General features: G+C 58.0%; 1 protein-coding gene across 1 annotated transcript in view; it reads right to left on the reverse strand.

The window, feature by feature from the left end:
* Positions 1–13,964, reverse strand: part of LOC120509733 (GDNF family receptor alpha-4) — a 73,782-nt gene extending 59,818 nt beyond the window's left edge. Inside the window, exon 1 of the mRNA XM_039724807.1 lies at positions 13,862–13,964. Within this exon, the coding sequence (XP_039580741.1) occupies positions 13,862–13,901 (40 nt within the window). The 5' untranslated portion in view covers positions 13,902–13,964. The remainder of the gene's footprint in view (positions 1–13,861) is intronic.
* Between the last annotated feature and the right edge of the window lie 2,220 nt (positions 13,965–16,184).

Here is a 16,184-nt window from a genome sequence, read left to right on the forward strand (position 1 = left end):
TCCCATTTCCAAAGCTTGTAGGATCTGAACTTCTTCTGAAACTTATCAAACAAGGTTGGCTGGGGCTTGGAGCAACCTGGGCTGGTGGAAGGTGTCCCTGCCTGTGGCAGGAGGTGGAAGATGAGCTTTATCCCTTCCACCCCAAACCATTCCACCAATCCATGATTCTGTCTGACCAGCCAAGGGGGCTCAAAACCTACTGGGGGGGGACAGACTGATACACACAAGATTCATTTTCTCAGGAAGACACAGTAGGAAGAACAACACAATTAAATTGTTTACCTTTAGTGGATGAATGTGTGAATTCTTACCAGCCTGAAGGGTTTTCTCCAAGGACACCTATATTTGCCCAGCTGGTTTGTTATGAGAATACAGAGTTCTTGGCACTTACTTGAGGAGAGGGGGAAAACATCTCGGCAGCAGCAACCCGTGTTTTTTTGTAAACATTCACTTTTGAGTCCCAGGATAATGGAAGGTGACAACAGGAGTGGCTGTCCAGGCTGGATGTGGAGCCAGCCCCTCGGGGAGGGCAGCTCCAAACTCCTGCCTGGCCAGCTCCATCCCCGGGAGAGCAGGGCCAGGGCTGGGGCAGAGCTCTGCCTGGCAGGGGTACACTGGTGTGAGGTGCCCAGGCTGCCCTGGGGCACAGCAGCAGCCAGCTCACCCCTGGAGCTCTGCCTGGCAGGGGTACACTGGTGTGAGGTGCCCAGGCTGCCCTGGGGCACAGCAGCAGCCAGCTCACCCCTGCAGCCTCAGGCAGAGCTCAGGGCTCGCCCAGACCCAGCTCCAGCCCTGAGCCTCTCCCGGCTGCACATCCAGTGGCACTGGGACTGAGCAGCACCACCTTCCCTCGGGACCTTCCGCACCAGTTTGGGATGTGCTGGGGAGAGGGGAAGAGCTGTGGCCAGCCCTGGACTCCCAGAGGCGCAGGCAGCAGGGTGACCCCCTGCCTGGTGACACTGTTGCTGTCCCCAAGGCCACACTGGCCCCTTGTTTAACTCCTGGTGCACCCAGTTCCTGCAGATCCCTCACAGCCACGCACTGGTTACTGCTCATGCCTGTGACTCACAGCTCTGAAAAAATTCATCGAGCCTCAAGGATAACTCAAACTGAGACCCTGCAATTTCTTTTTCCATCATAAATGAGAAAGAAAAATAGCCTAAACATTTCACTCCTAATACTCAAAACTTTTTCCTCCAGTGCTTCACGCTGTTGCTGTCTCTCCTCCCGTCCCTGTCTCACAGCAGTGTGACTAATCCTCTTCTTCCCCCGGCACTGTTACCTTGAAGGTATTTATAGAGTGTGATCATGTTCTCTCCCGTGCCGTCCTTCCCCGCTCAGCATGGACAAACCAGGCACCCCGGGCACCTCTCACGTGCATTCCCTTGCTCCGCGAGGCCGTGCCCACTGCAGGGCAGGCCGGGAGAGGCTCTGCCTGCCCAGGGCAGGGCAGGGCTACAGGGGCTCTGCAGGGAGCTGCTGCTGGCCTGGCACCTGGCCTGGCACCCAGCCTGGCACCCAGCCTGGCACCCAGCCTGGAACCCAGCCTGGCACCCAGCATGGAACCCAGCATGGCCCCCGGCCTGGCACCCAGCATGGAACCCAGCCTGCACCCAGCCTGGCACCTGGCCTGGAACCCAGCATGGCACCCAGCATGGCACCCAGCCTGGCACCTGGCCTGGAACCCAGCATGGCACCCAGCATGGCACCCAGCGTGGCACCTGGCCTGGCAGCCAGCCTGCCTGCTCCATAACCCACCAGGGCCAAGCTCTGCTCTGTGCCAGCTCCTGCCACGGCCAGGGCTCTGCCCTGGGCTGCAGCAGCAGGGAGGGAGATGGATGTGAGCTGAAGGGGATTGAACAAACACGGGTGTGCAGCAGGCTCTGGGGCTGCCCGAGCAGCGGGTAGGGCTGGCAGGGGCAGGGCTGGCAGGGGCAGGGCTGGCAGGGGCAGGGCTGCAGGGTCAGGGCTGGCAGGGCAGGGCTGGCAGGGGCAGGGCTGGGCAGGGCAGGGCTGGCAGGGCAGGGCTGCAGGGGCAGGACATGGACAGGGCTGGCAGGGGCAGGGCTGGCAGGGGCAGGGTGGTCCCAGTGCCCTGCCTCGCCCCTGAGCCCAGGAAAGCACAGATGCAGTGACCCAGAGCTGCCCACCCAGGCTGTTGAACTGTGCCTCCTGCCAGGCACAGCAACCCCTCAGACAGGGGCTGGGAACGGCCCTTGGCTCCTGAGCAGTGCAGCACGGGACTGGCTGGTCAAACGCTCCTGGCTCTGCCTCACAAGAATTCCCCTGCTTTAAAAAGATCCTGATTTTACATCTGGATGAATTTGCATCATTGTCCAAAACTGAGAGAGCCAGAGCCAGATGCTGCAGTTCCTCATCCCATGGGACAGACAAACAGTGCAGATTAAACACTTCTGGGGGAGTTCACTGGATTTCTTCTTGCTATTTGGGTTCAATTCCTGATTGTTAGTTTGTTTTTTTGCTCAGGGACTTCAACATGTGGGACAAGCAATTCCCAAGGCTCCAAATGCTCCTGGGCTCTGGGTGGCCTCTGTGAGCACCAGAAGAGGCACCAAGTCCACGCAGTCCCAACCACCATCAGGACTGGAGCCACCAGGTCTGTGAAACAGAAACTTCTCACTGGATTTCTTTCTTTCTCTTTTAACCAAGGAAAAGTATGTTCCCTGGGGAAATCGGGGCTTTGCAAGTAGAAAAACCAAACGCTAAATAATGTTTTAGTCTCATTTTCTTTATCTTTTGTTATTAAGTTGTATAGACTGAAATGATGGGTCCTTGACTTCTCCCTCCTGCATCAGCTGCGCCTTGGAGGACCACGAGAACTTGGTGGCTTCAGCTGGGTTCATCTCACTGGTCAAGGAAGAGCCAAAGGTGTCACTGGGACTGGCTCGGTGTGCTGGGAGGTAACACCAACCTGCAGAGAGGAGCAGTGTCCCTCCAGCTTCTCCTCCCAGGTGGAAACCAGGTGGGATGAAACCCATTTCCTGCAGCCTCTGGGACCATCCCTCTCTGGTGTGTGGGCAGGGGACAAGTGAGAGACAGATTCCATTTTTCTTCCTGTCCAAGGTCCCTCCAGGAAGACCATTTTCTATTTTCTTAATAAAAGCAGATAAAACAGAAGAGGAACATCTGCGGCTTCATTTTAGTCCTCATTTTTCTTCCCCTGGAATTATACTTAATAAGCATTTCATTTTCCACTTGCTATCTTTTATTTCAAATTTTACTGTTCCTGATCTGTCATTGTTGTTCAAAAGTCAAACTGTACCAAAAGCCCAATATTTTTCTGGGAAATGAGCTTCTGCTTTCCAGCTTGCTCTTCCACCAGAGGCTGTCACATTTCCCCCTCCACGGCTGATCCCCTGAGGGGCTGAGTCCTCAGCAGAGCAAGGCAGGATCCCTGCTCCCCAGCATCCCCCGGGATGGGGGAAAGAAGGTTTTCAGAGATTTCACTTGACCTTGGTCCAGCCTGAGCACAGACACAGAGCTCAGTGGGTTCTGTGCTCTTCACAGGGGCAGGGGCTGCTGGAAGTCACCTCGTTCCTGATCCCAGCTTGGAGTTTGCTGCTGCCCACAAACACAAATATCCCGGGTCAAACACTCCTGGTTCTGCCTCACAAGAATTCCCCTACTTTAAAAAGGTCCTGATTTTACACCTGGATGAATTTGCATAATTATCCAAAACCTGAGAGAGCCAGAGCCAGATGCTGCAGTTCCTCATCCCATGGGACAGACAAACAGTGCAGATTAAACACTTCTGGGGGAGTTCACTGGATTTCTTCTTGCTGTTTGGGGTTTTTTTAATTCCTGTTTGTTAGTTTGTTTTTTGCTCCAGCCCCTCCATTATGATCAAAACTTACTGGTAATGCAATAGCATCTAATGAACTCAATTAGAGATCTGGGCCCCTGGAGTCAGGTACTTAATTACCAGCAGGCTTTCCAGCACACATTAAGGGTTGCCCTGGCTGGTCTGTGGGGAGCAGGAATGAGGCAACACCAGGAGAGGGAAATTGCACTGGGCCCAGGAAGGTGGAACTCTGCTGCTGCTTCTCCTGGGATGTGTGCCCACACCCCACAGTGACAGATGGCCCCGAGCTGTCACCCCACCTGCAGAGAATCACATCCCCTGGGCAGGAGGGAAGTGCAGCCCTCGGGGCTCCCCTGGATCCAGAGGGGCTCTCAGACCTTCATCCTGCACGCTGCTCCTGCCAGCTGCTGAGCTCCTGTCACCACAGGAGGCTCCATCTGCACCTCCTGGCACCTCAGGAGCCTCTTCTCTCCCACATCCCACCTCCAGAGCAGGATCTGCTCAGACCTTCTCCTCTGTTCCCAAGTCTCCTGGCCCTGATGGAGAGCTCTTGTAGCGCATGTTCAGCAAAGTTCCCAAAACAGCAGGAGAGCCTCTAAAGCTCCGTCCTACAGGAGGTTTCTCATCTCAGGACATTTCCTTTTGAATCACGAAAAGGAGACAAGACTTCTGACTGGACAGGGAAAATCAGCATGTTCCCAGGGAATGGGGCACCCAAACACTTCTGGGGAGTTCCCCAGGGCAGCAATTCTGGTTTAAGGTTTGCTAATTCTCCAAAGCCTGACAAGTCCTGCAGTGATCCCATCAGCCCTCTTAGGGGAAACTGGCTCTCCTCCCTTTGGGTAATTTGAAATCAAAGCTTTTATTAATAGAACCATGGAATCTTTTAGGTTAGGAAACACCTCTGGGATCACAGAGTGCAACCATTTCAGTTTCTCCTGCAGCAGTTCCCTGCCAGGCAGCAGACAAAAGGTGCGAGCCCACAGTCTTGCCCAAATTTGGGGCGCTCAGGGTGAGGTGTCAGAGCCACAGCATCTGAAGATACTACATTCTGCTCTGAAGGTATTACATTCCTCACACACTCGAGCTCCTCCTCACGCCAGCTCCTCGTGGAGACACCTCTGTCACGTTACCTGAAGGTTTTGTGGGCTCTGAGCACCACGACCCCTGAGCACTCTCCCCACACTGAAGGCAAGCTCTGTGCTCCCCCAGGGACTGTCCCTGTGTCAGCAGCCCAAGGTGAGCACTTTGTCTCTCAAGCAGCCTCACTGGGTTATGTTCTCTTACCAAGAGGAAGAAACAAGACAAATGTCTTGGAAGGGGAGAAAAATGTACCGTGAAATTGCTGTAACTCGTGTCAAATCAACTAACCTTGCAAGGAGAGTGAACTCCTCAGCAGGCAGGAAACACTTGAGCACACTCAGCCTCACCCAGGGCTCACACAAACAGCTCCAACGCCTTGGGCTCTTCCCAAGCCCGATAATTCAGCGTGCAGCTCTGCTCCCTCCCCGCTCGCAGACACCACGTCCTCACCTGCACTGCCTTACAGAGGGCTCCAGGGGCTTCTGTCACCTCCAGCCTGTGACAGCCCCCGGAGGGGCCCTGTGCTGCTCACAGCAGCCCCCAGGGAAGCTGCAGAGCGCTGCAGGAGCCAGCTGCAGGCTGCAGGGGCTGGGGCTGCAGGCTGGGGTCCCTGGGCTCGGGCAGCTTATCGCCCTGCACGCAGGAGGACAGCACTGGGGAGACTGGGACTGAGCCAGAAGCTGCTTATCCAGAGCCAGAGCGGGTCCCTGAGGAGCTGTGAGCCTCTCTGGATCTCCTGGCTGGAGCAGCTCTGAGGAGGGGGGCGGGCTGGCTGCAGGACACACCACTGCAGCTGCAGCCAGGCTGTGGGGTGCAGGCCAGACAGCAGTGATGGGGACACAGCACTCAGCCAGGGAACGTGGGGGGATTGGCCTGGAGGGGACCTTAAAGCCCATCCCATCCCACCCCTGCCACCTTCCCTAGACTGAGCAAGGGACAGAAAGACATGCAAGCTGCCATCACCATGCAGGTGAGGCTTTGGGGGATCCAATTAGAGCAGCAGGAGGAAAAAATAAAGCAAAATGTTCAATAAAGGCTGCAGCAGTTAAATAAGGTGGAGGTGACACTTAGGGGGATCCAGTTTGGGCAGCAGGAGGGAAAAAAAAAAAGAGCAAAGTGTTCAATAAAGACTGCAACAGTAAAAGAAGATGAATTGAGAAATTCAAACCCCTTTATGATTGATTTGACTGTTTCTGTAAAATTCTCACGGACAGGACCACATGAACTCTGCAGAGTGGTGGCCCAGACATTGTGTTTGCTCAAAACAAGAATTCACAGCCACGTTCCAAGTGAAGGCTCCCTTCCCACGAGGCTGTGGCTGCCCTGCATTTCCTTTGCTCTGATTAATCGAGGAGGATGGGATTTCCCAGGAGGCACCAGCCAGCCTCATTTGATGCGAAGCTCGAGGCAAAGCCTGATTATTTTGCAGAGATGGAGTTCACTCCAGCACCTCTTTAGGCACCCTGGAGCTCTCTCAGGACCTGTCCTGGGCACTTGCTGGGCCCAGTTCAGCTCTGAGGCTCCAGACACCTCAGATCTCACAGGGCTCCCCGGGCTGCTCCTGCTGACTGCCTGGAGCTGAACTCCTCCCTGGGCACTTCCAGCCCTCCTGGGCTGGCAGCCACGGGCAGCTGGGGTCCCTGGAGGAGAGGAGAGGAGAGGAGAGCTGACCCCCTGAGCAGCGTGGGACAGCGGCATGCAGGTGGGGTCTAACCAAATGATGTGCCTGCCTTCTTTTCATTGTACAAGTAACAGGAGGCGAGGAGGGAAAACCCAGCAGCCGCTCAAGTCTCAGCTCTCAGCCCGTTAGCATCTGGAGCTGCTTAAGCTCCCATCCCAAAGTGCACTGCCACCCCCTTGGGGGAACAAAGAGATGGCTGAGCTTGGAGGTGTTTGAAAGATGAGCAATTTGATCCTCCTTTTGGAAGAAGCACGAAAAAACCTGTCCCATTCCTCTCCCCTCAAAAGCCAGCTGCCTGCACTTGTGTGTCAGAGCAGCCTCGGAGCCATATGTCACCAGCAGAGGGGGAGGGCTGCAATAGCTCTGCCAGAGCCCTGGGAGGGGACAGGTATCACAGACAGGCCTTGCCACTTGGATTCTGTAAATCAGAGCCACAGCACAACTGTTCTTACTGCATCCTTCATGCAAACTGCTTTCCAGATGGATTTGCATAGAAAGAGAAAAACAGAGTCCCAGAATAATTTAAACTGGAAAAGCCCTCTAAATTGGAACAGACCACTGAGTCCAACCATCCCCAGCACAGCCAAGGCCACCACTGCCCCTGTCCCCAAGTGCCACATCCTCAGGGCTCTGAAATCCCCCAGGGATGGGCACTCCACCCCTGCCCTTTCCATGAGGAATTTCCCAGTGCCCACCCTGAGGCTCCCCTGGGGCCGTTCCCTCTGCTCCTGTCCCTGTTCCCTGGAGCAGAGCCCGACCCCCCCGGCTGTCCCCTCCTGGCAGGAGCTGTGCAGAGCCACAAGGGCCCCTGAGCTTGGAGGGGACACCTGTGGAGGAAGGAGATGGACTCACATGAAGGGAGATGAGACGTGAGAGTGACAGGACATGGCCAGAGCAGTTTAGAGTGGAGAGTATTTATCCAACACCACAGGACACAGGGGAGAGCTGTTCCCATGAGGACACTGGGGCAGTGAGGTTTGTTCTGTCCCTCTGGGGTCACCCAGCCCTTCCAGCCACCTGCAGCAGGTGGCTGAACCCCGTGCCAGGGGATGAGCCGGCTCTGAGGACAGCAGGATGGGGGTGAGCAGGACCCCCGGCTGAACCCCGTGCCAGGGGGCAGAGCAGGGATGAGCCGGCTCTGAGGACAGCAGGATGGGGGTGAGCAGGACCCCATCCCCACGGGCAGGGACAGATGCGCCTCTGCTGAGGGACTGAAGGGCCCCAAGAGATCTGCAGCTGGGGCAGGACTTCTCACCACAGAGTCACTGAACAGTTTGGGCTGGAAGGGACCTTTTAAAGTTCATTTAATCAAAAATCCCTGTCATGGACTGGATGGAGTTGAAAGGAACTTTTCAGGAGCAGAGACATCTCCCACTGCTCACAGCCCCATCCAGCCTCAGCTCGAATGCTCCCAGAGGTGGGGCCTGCAGCACCCCCAGGGAGATGCAGGGAGATGCCTGGCAATATCCACGAGGCCCACAGCCTGTCTCAGCACTCACCAAGCTCACTCCAGCTCAGCCAGAGCCAGCTGTGCATGCCCCGGTACCAGCCCCAGCTCCTGGACGACTCATGGGTGATTCCAGTGTGATGTGACCTTCCTGCACACTCATTTTCCTTCCTTGTGGCACTCCCAGGTTCTCCTTGCCCAGGAGAAATGGTGGCTTCACCTCTGAACCCTCCTTGCCCTGTGTGAGACAGCCCTGGGTCCCTGTCCCCCACAGCACCCCTGCCCACGGGCTGGGCTCTCCTTTCCACCTGCAGGGAATCATCCATCCCTGGCTCCATTCCCACCACCTCCTCAACCTCGCCCTCTCAGCCTGGAGGGTCCAGCCTGCTTTCCAGGGATCCAGCCTGCTTTCCCAGGATCCAGGCTGCTTTCCCAGGATCCAACCTCCTTTCCCAGGATCCAGCCTCCTTTCCAAGGATCCAGCCTGCTTTCCCAGGGATCCAGGCTGCTTTCCAGGGATCCAGCCTGCTTTCCAGGGATCCAGGCTGCTTTCCATGGATCCAGCCTGCTTTCCAGGGATCCAGGCTGCTTTCCCAGGATCCAGCCTGCTTTCCAGGGATCCAGGCTGCTTTCCCAGGATCCAGCCTGCTTTCCAGGGATCCAGCCTGCTTTCCGAGGATCCAGGCTGCTTTCCCAGGATCCAACCTCCTTTCCCAGGATCCAGCCTCCTTTCCCAAGGATCCAGCCTGCTTTCCTATGGATCCAGCCTCCTTTCCCAGGGATCCAGCCTCCTTTCCTATGGATCCAGGCTGCTTTCCCAGGGATCCAGCCTCCTTTCCCAGGATCCAGCCTCCTTTCCCAAGGATCCAGCCTGCTTTCCTATGGATCCAGCCTCCTTTCCCAGGGATCCAGGCTGCTTTCCCATGGATCCAGGCTGCTTTCCAGGGATCCATGCTGCTTTCCAGGGATCCAGCCTGCTTTCCCAGGGATCCAGCCTGCTTTTCCAGGGATCCATCCTCCTTTCCCAGGATCCAGCCTCCTTTCCCAGGGATCCATCCTGCTTTCCCAGGGGTGCAGCCTGCTTTCCAGGGATCCAGCCTCCTTTTCCCAGAGGTCCAGCCCCCCAGAGCCCCGCTGGGATGCAGCAGAGGGAGGCAGGCAGGGGCTCAGGTGGGTGAGCTCTGCCCAGCCCTGCCCCTCGGCCCTGCAGGCACGGGGCACTGCCAGGAGGTGCTGCCAGGGGGGATTCTGACAGATGCTTTCAAAACAAGGGAGCTGTACTGAGCTGAAGATTGACAGGAACAAGCTTCCCATAGTTTTGTTCCTTTTTATTTTTTCACTGAAATGTGTTCTTCTGAAAAAATTCTTCTAGCAGGAGAACTGCCTTTCAATTTGTCCTTTCTCACTTTTGGGTTGAGAAGAAAGAGGTCATTTATATATATTTTAAGGAAGCAAAAGGAATATAAAGTCCACTTGAGGGAAAAAGAAATCATGAATATCTTGGAGCAAGGTATTTTTATCAAAAGGTGGCAAACTTTAGAGACATTAGAAGTCATGTTTTAAAATGACCAAGTGGTGAGTTATAAAACTGAACAAGTCTTGTGTGAAAATGATGAAGAGAATTTCAGGCACAATAGAAATCATCTGTGAAAATTGCCAGGAGAGCAGGGAAGACATTTCTGTCTCCAAAAGCAAAATAAAATGCTATTCACAGTAATTCATACTAATTATTAGCCTTAAGTAGTACTAATTTTTACCCAGCAATAATTACTATTTAAGGCTGCAGAGCTCTGGAAAAAATATTTTCTGGGTGTGGTAAGGTCCTTGCAGAGGGATCTGCACAGCATTTTGTGGGCAGCCTGTTGAGGAAGAAGTTTTATTTCTCCTGTGCACCAACACGGACAGACATAATTATCACATTCCTTGATGCAAATAACGGATTGCTCCTGTCAGAACTGACAAAGCCACTAATTTGAGGAGAGTTTCCCTCTCTCTCACACACACACAGGTGCATTTTTCAAGAGATTTTTTCTGCTCTTTCCATGGGATCTGAGTTCCCAAAGCAGTGAAGGTCCTCCAGATGATCCCTGTCTGATGGGATCTGTGAGGAGCCTGTGGCAAACAGGGAACCTTGCAAGGGACCAGCCAGGGAAAGCTGCAGCAGGAATAATCCCTGGAGCCCCCTGGAGCTCCTGCCTCCTCCTGCCAGGGCCAGAGCTGACTCCTGCTCCCACAGCAAAGTCCAGCTGTGCCCAGCGCCCATCCTCACCTCAGCCCAGGGTCCTGTCAGTGCAGAGTGTCCTGAGAGCTGGCAGCTCCCTGGGGCTGCTCACAGTGCAGCCCAGCGTCCTTGTCGAATTATCACACTCTCTCCATGCACTCCATCAGTGCTTCCTGGAGCCCTGATTCTCCAAAGTCTCCCTGACAGCCCCACCACTGCCCCGAGGGTGGGATTTCTATCCAAGTAAATAGCAGGGCACACGACAGCAGCCACGAGCTTGCCCAGTGCCATGCCCTGGTCCCCAGGGGTGGCACGGTGCTCCTGCTCTGTCCTTGCACTGCCAATGCAGCCCCGCACGGACCTGCCCCAGCCCCGCACGCCTAAGCCCGGCTGGCTTCTTCCTCAGTGTGGCTGCTGGGGGACAGCTCAGGGAGCTGATCTGGCTGAAAAGCAGCTGAGGAAAAGGAGAACATTGTTCAGTTCTGCAAGTGGCCTGCTCCAGGCCACCCTGTGTGCTTGTGCCAGCAGGAACCTGCATCTCCATGCAGGCTGGCTGATGGTGACAGTGCCTTTAGCAGAGCCCTCATCTCACCAAGAACTGCCTCCTGCAGCCAGGATCATCCCAAAAATGCCAGAGGGGACACACCAAAAGTGAGGAGCTCGCACTGCAGCCCACAGGGTGCACAGCCAGTGGGGATGAAGCTGGGAATTGCCAGGCTGGTGCCTGCCCTCTCCAGCCCTGGATCCCTGCAGGGAATCTCCCTGGCACATCTCCATGTCCATCCACACAAACATCCCAAAAATACCTAGGGAAAAGGCTGAGGGTGTCCAGGAGCAGCTGCTGGGGTGGTGCTGTGCCTGCAGGGGTCAAATGCCAGTCCAGGGGTGAAAAGGTCCCTCTGGAGACCCCAGGACCCCAGGGCAAAGGGTGAATAGCAGCGGATGGCTTTGCTCTGGCTTGGAGCAGAGGTGACAAGTGTATCCCTGACACCTGTCCCCTATTCCCAGCGGCACTGCCGACAATGGGACCGGCCATTTGCTCATTTCTCTAAGCCCACTTTCTCCAGAGAAATCGATCAGCCCACCAGTCAGCCATCAGGCAGTCAATCCGTGAGGCAGCCAATGCGAGCCGCCTGGAAAGCGGATCCCGCAGGGACCGGGACTGCCACCCGAGCCCCGAGAGCCTCAGGGGGGAGGCTGAGCCCAGCCCTGCCCGGGCACGGCCCCTGCCCCGGGATGGAGCGGCCATCAGCCGGGCCGTGCCCGCTCCCGGGCTGTCCCAGCCCCCGGGCACAGCGGGCCCTGCCTGGGCACGGCCAGACCCTGCTGGGGCCGGACGGACCCCCCCACCCACCTTTGGGACTGGGAAGAGTTGCTGCTGCTGACATCTAGTGACAGGGAGAGCCGGCACGGGGAGACACCTGGAGCTCCGGGAGAGCCTCCCACCGCGGGAGAACCCGCTCGGTCCTGCCCGGGCTCGGTCCTGCCCGGGCTCGGTCCTGCCGGGGCTCGGTCCTGCCGGAGCTCGGTCCTGCCCGGGCTCGGTCCTGCCCGGAGCTCGGTCCTGCCCGGAGCTCGGTCCTGCCGGGGCTCGGTCCTGCCGGGGCTCGGTCCTGCCCGGGCTCGGTCCTGCCGGGGCTCGGTCCTGCCCGGGCTCGGTCCTGCCGGGGCTCTGTCCTGCCCACTCCTGCCCAGGAGCTCTGTTCTGCCCAGGAGTTCTCGGTCCTGCCCAGAGCTCGGTTCTCCCCAGAAGCTCGGTTCTCCCCAGGGGCTCGGTTCTCCCCAGGAGCGGGGCTCCAGCGGGGTGCGGGCCCTGCAGGGAGCGAGTGCCGGGCGCCCCACGATGTCCCAGCCGCTTGCAGTCACCCCAAGACCTTTTCCTCCTGCAGGGGCACCCGAAGAGAACAGGCGCGTCCCGTTCCCAGCCTCCCCGCAGCCCTTCCTGGTCTGTTTAAGCACAGGCTCAATGTGGGAAGAGTTGCTGCTGCTGACATCTAGTGACAGGGAGAGCCGGCACGGGGAGACACCTGGAGCTCCGGGAGAGCCTCCCACCGCGGGAGAACCCGCTCGGTCCTGCCCGGGCTCGGTCCTGCCCGGGCTCGGTCCTGCCGGGGCTCGGTCCTGCCGGAGCTCGGTCCTGCCCGGGCTCGGTCCTGCCCGGAGCTCGGTCCTGCCCGGAGCTCGGTCCTGCCGGGGCCCGGTCCTGCCGGGGCTCGGTCCTGCCGGGGCTCGGTCCTGCCCGGGCTCGGTCCTGCCGGGGCTCGGTCCTGCCCGGGCTCGGTCCTGCCGGGGCTCTGTCCTGCCCACTCCTGCCCAGGAGCTCTGTTCTGCCCAGGAGTTCTCGGTCCTGCCCAGAGCTCGGTTCTCCCCAGAAGCTCGGTTCTCCCCAGGGGCTCGGTTCTCCCCAGGAGCGGGGCTCCAGCGGGGTGCGGGCCCTGCAGGGAGCGAGTGCCGGGCGCCCCACGATGTCCCAGCCGCTTGCAGTCACCCCAAGACCTTTTCCTCCTGCAGGGGCACCCGAAGAGAACAGGCGCGTCCCGTTCCCAGCCTCCCCGCAGCCCTTCCTGGTCTGTTTAAGCACAGGCTCAATGTTGGCTCTGGTGCCCCCCCGGGAAGGGACAAAATGCCCCACGGGGAGGAGCCGGGGTGGCACCCGGGCAGTCCCAGCCGCTGCCGGGGGCTGCAGCCCCCTCACCCACGTCCCCTCCGTGCCAGGGACGCGGCAGCCCCGGGATCCGAGCAGGAGGAGCGGCCGCTCCGGGCTGAGCGGAGGCTGCGAGCGGGATGCTCAAAGCCCCGGAGCTGCAGCCACATCCCCGCGGGCCCGGGGCGCTCCCAGCCACGCCAGGGGACGAGGGCTGCCTTTAGCGCTCCGCAGGGATGGAGAGAACACCTGGGGTCCCCACTGCCTGCTCCCGGTGCAGGAACAAAGCCCTGAGGACAGCTGGGTCCGGGGGCTGTGAGGGAATCTCAGCAGGGACCCCCGAGGCAGCCCGGCACACGCGCGGCTCGCCGGGGCTGTGACAGAGCGGTGACAGAGCTGGGGCTGCCACCCGCACGGACCTGCCCCAGCCCCGCACGGACCTGCCCCAGCCCCGCAACACCTGCCCCAGCCCCGCACGGAACTGCCCCAGCCCCGCACGGACCTGCCCCAGCCCCGCACGCCGGGGCATTCCCGGCGCTCTGCAAATCCTCCTGCCCGCTCGCAGCACAGCCGCTGTGCCCCGGGAAGCGCCCGAACCCGCGGGCACATCTGGCACCTCCGCGGCAAGCAGGGCATCCGAAAGGACAGCAGCGAGCCCAGCGCGCGGGTCCGGAGCGGAGGAGGCGGCAGAAAGCCGATGGATGGGCACGGAGCCGTGGAACGGTTCGGGCTGGAAAGGACCCTCACGAGCATCTCGTTCCGACCGCCCTGCCTCGGGCAGCGGCACCTTCCCCGAGCGGCTCCCAGCCCGTCCAGCCGGGCTCGGTGATGCCACCCGGGCTCATCGCCGCTCCGTGAGCGCTGGGGAGCGGAGATCTCCCCGCCCGGGGTGCCCGAAATGCCCCCGCCAGCGAGCCCGGCACAAAGTTGCGCCCCCGCCGCCCCCGCGCCGCGCTACTCACCCAGGAGGATCAGGGTGCAGAAGCAGAGGACGCCCCTCATCCTCCCGCTCGGCTCGGCTCGGACCCCCGGCCCGGCCCGGCGCGGCTCGGCGCGGCTCGGCGGAGCCGGAGGATGCGCGGAGGGCTGGGCAGGGCGGAGGGAGGGAGGCGGCCCCGCGGCCCGGCCCCCCCGGCCCGCTCCAAGCCCGGGTCATGCCCGCGGCCGCGCCGCGCTGCGCGCCCCCCGCGCCATGCTCCGCGGAGGGGCCGCCCGGGTGGGCACGGCTATTGCAGGAGCATTGATTATTTAATGTGCCTTTCTTCTCACTATAATCTTTTCCTTGGGTTTTTTTTTTTTTTCTTTTTTTTTTTTTCTTTCCCTCCTTGTGGTGTGTTTTTGTGTTTTGCTTTCTCCCTCGTGTCTCGGCAGCGGGACTCGCGGCGGGCGCAGCTCCGCCGTGCCCGAGCTCCGGGCAGCCCCGCCGCCTCGCCCGGCCCGGGGAGGGGCCTGGCCCGGCCCCCGCCTCCCGCCCCGCAGCCCCGGGCGGGGGTCCTGCCGCGATCCACTGCACCCGGCTCCTGGCCGTGGCCCTGCAAGCCCGGCTGGCTTCTTCCTCACCCGCTGCCCTCCGGCAGGGTCCCGGCGTCTCTGCCCTCCTCCCAGCCCTCCCAGTCGGATGGAAGCACCGGACCCATCACATTGGAGACGTGTCCTGCTCCCGACAGCTGCTGGCAGTGACACTGCCCTGAAGATTCGGGCCGTGTGCTACCCCCGTCCCGGCCACGGCACCTTCCATAGTCCCCTGCATGTGATGACCTCCCAGTTGTCCTCCAAAAGCCTCTGTAATTCGGGGGATGTGCAGGGCCCCACACCTCCTTCCCCGCGGTGCTCTGGTCCCTCGCCACCATTCCCTGGTGCTTCCCCCAGCTCTGATCCCCACGGCCCAGCAGGTGACCCTGGCTTGGGGAGCCGAGCAGCACAGCCTGCCTCCTTAATCTTTATGATTATGATGAGTGAGCATCATTTTTCACTACCTCCATTTCATGCATGGAGTACCTGAGACACAAAATGTGAAGTGACATCCTCAGGTTCCCCAGTAATTAACTGACCGACGGAGGAGGGACAGCCTTGTTCCCAGCCAGGGTGCTGTGCTGCTCCTAACACAGCCCCCTTCCCTTCCCTTCCCTTCCCTTCCCTTCCCTTCCCTTCCCTTCCCTTCCCTTCCCTTCCCTTCCCTTCCCTGGCTCCCTGGATGCTTCAGGGGGTGACCAGGACACTGTTCTCACAGGCAGTGCTTTTGGATATTTGCAGAGAGAGCTTTTTCCCACTGCTGGCTCAGATCTTTTCACTGAACAGGTATTTAAATGCTCTGGGAAGTTTGGTTGTTTTGGTTTTTTTTTCTGCTGGAGCTGTTCAGGGTTCTTAACTTGCATTTCCTCGTGGCATCACCTCATTAATCCTTCCTGCAAAGGAACTGCACTCTTTTATTTTTCAGGAGTAAAACAGAGAAGGGAAATAATTCATACAGCCATTTGTAGGTGTTATACATCAAACAGAAAAAGTCAAGAAAGTACTTTTTATTTTATTTTTTCCTTTTTTTAGTTCCCGCTTGGAAAATCAAAAGGCAAGTGTGATCCTTGGCCTTCCTCCCCGGCCTTCCTCTCCTTTTGAAAGCTTCTACCATGTTCCAGTCTGGAACTATCCACTTAACAGGTTTCCTAGTCCTCTGCCAGAATTGAAAAGTTGTAAATACATGAGTGTCTCTAGCAACTGTATTTCACACCCAAAATGAGCATTTCCTGAGCTGCTCAGTGGGGAAAAAGAAAGTGTTAATAAAGCCTCATTTGGAGTAAAAAACATTGCTCTGGAGCTGGGTTTTTTGATTTCTGTAAGAAGAATATGATTATGTTTAAGCAAATTTCAAGCTGAAATTGCACTGAGCTGCAGTAGAAACATCAACTGGGAAACTGGGGAAATGATTGGATTTCTCTGCTTATTATTATTTTTAATTATTTTGCAGATTCTTTTTCGGTGTTCTATTTTTGAAGTGGCTGTTTGTCCAGGAAAAAAAAAAATCACTGGAACATATGTGAGTTTTAGTGGGGTTTTAACAAATGAAAAAAAAACAACATTGGCAAATGTCTTTTCCTCCCTTAGGAATGAGGAATTCTGGTGCTCTTGGACCAAAGGAGGTGCCCTGAGCCCCATCCCACCAAAGGGATGGCTTTAGCTCAGTGTGCCCCCTCACGTGAGAGGGCTGGCATGGGAGGACTTGCTTTCCCTGGCTCTTGTCCCTCTCTGAGGTGTGAGCAGCAGGAAATCCTTCCTTTGGTCAGCCCAGGG

This window comes from Passer montanus, unplaced genomic scaffold (assembly GCF_014805655.1).
Source record: "Passer montanus isolate IOZ18808 unplaced genomic scaffold, ASM1480565v1 scaffold109, whole genome shotgun sequence".
Taxonomy (NCBI): Eukaryota; Metazoa; Chordata; class Aves; order Passeriformes; family Passeridae; genus Passer; species Passer montanus.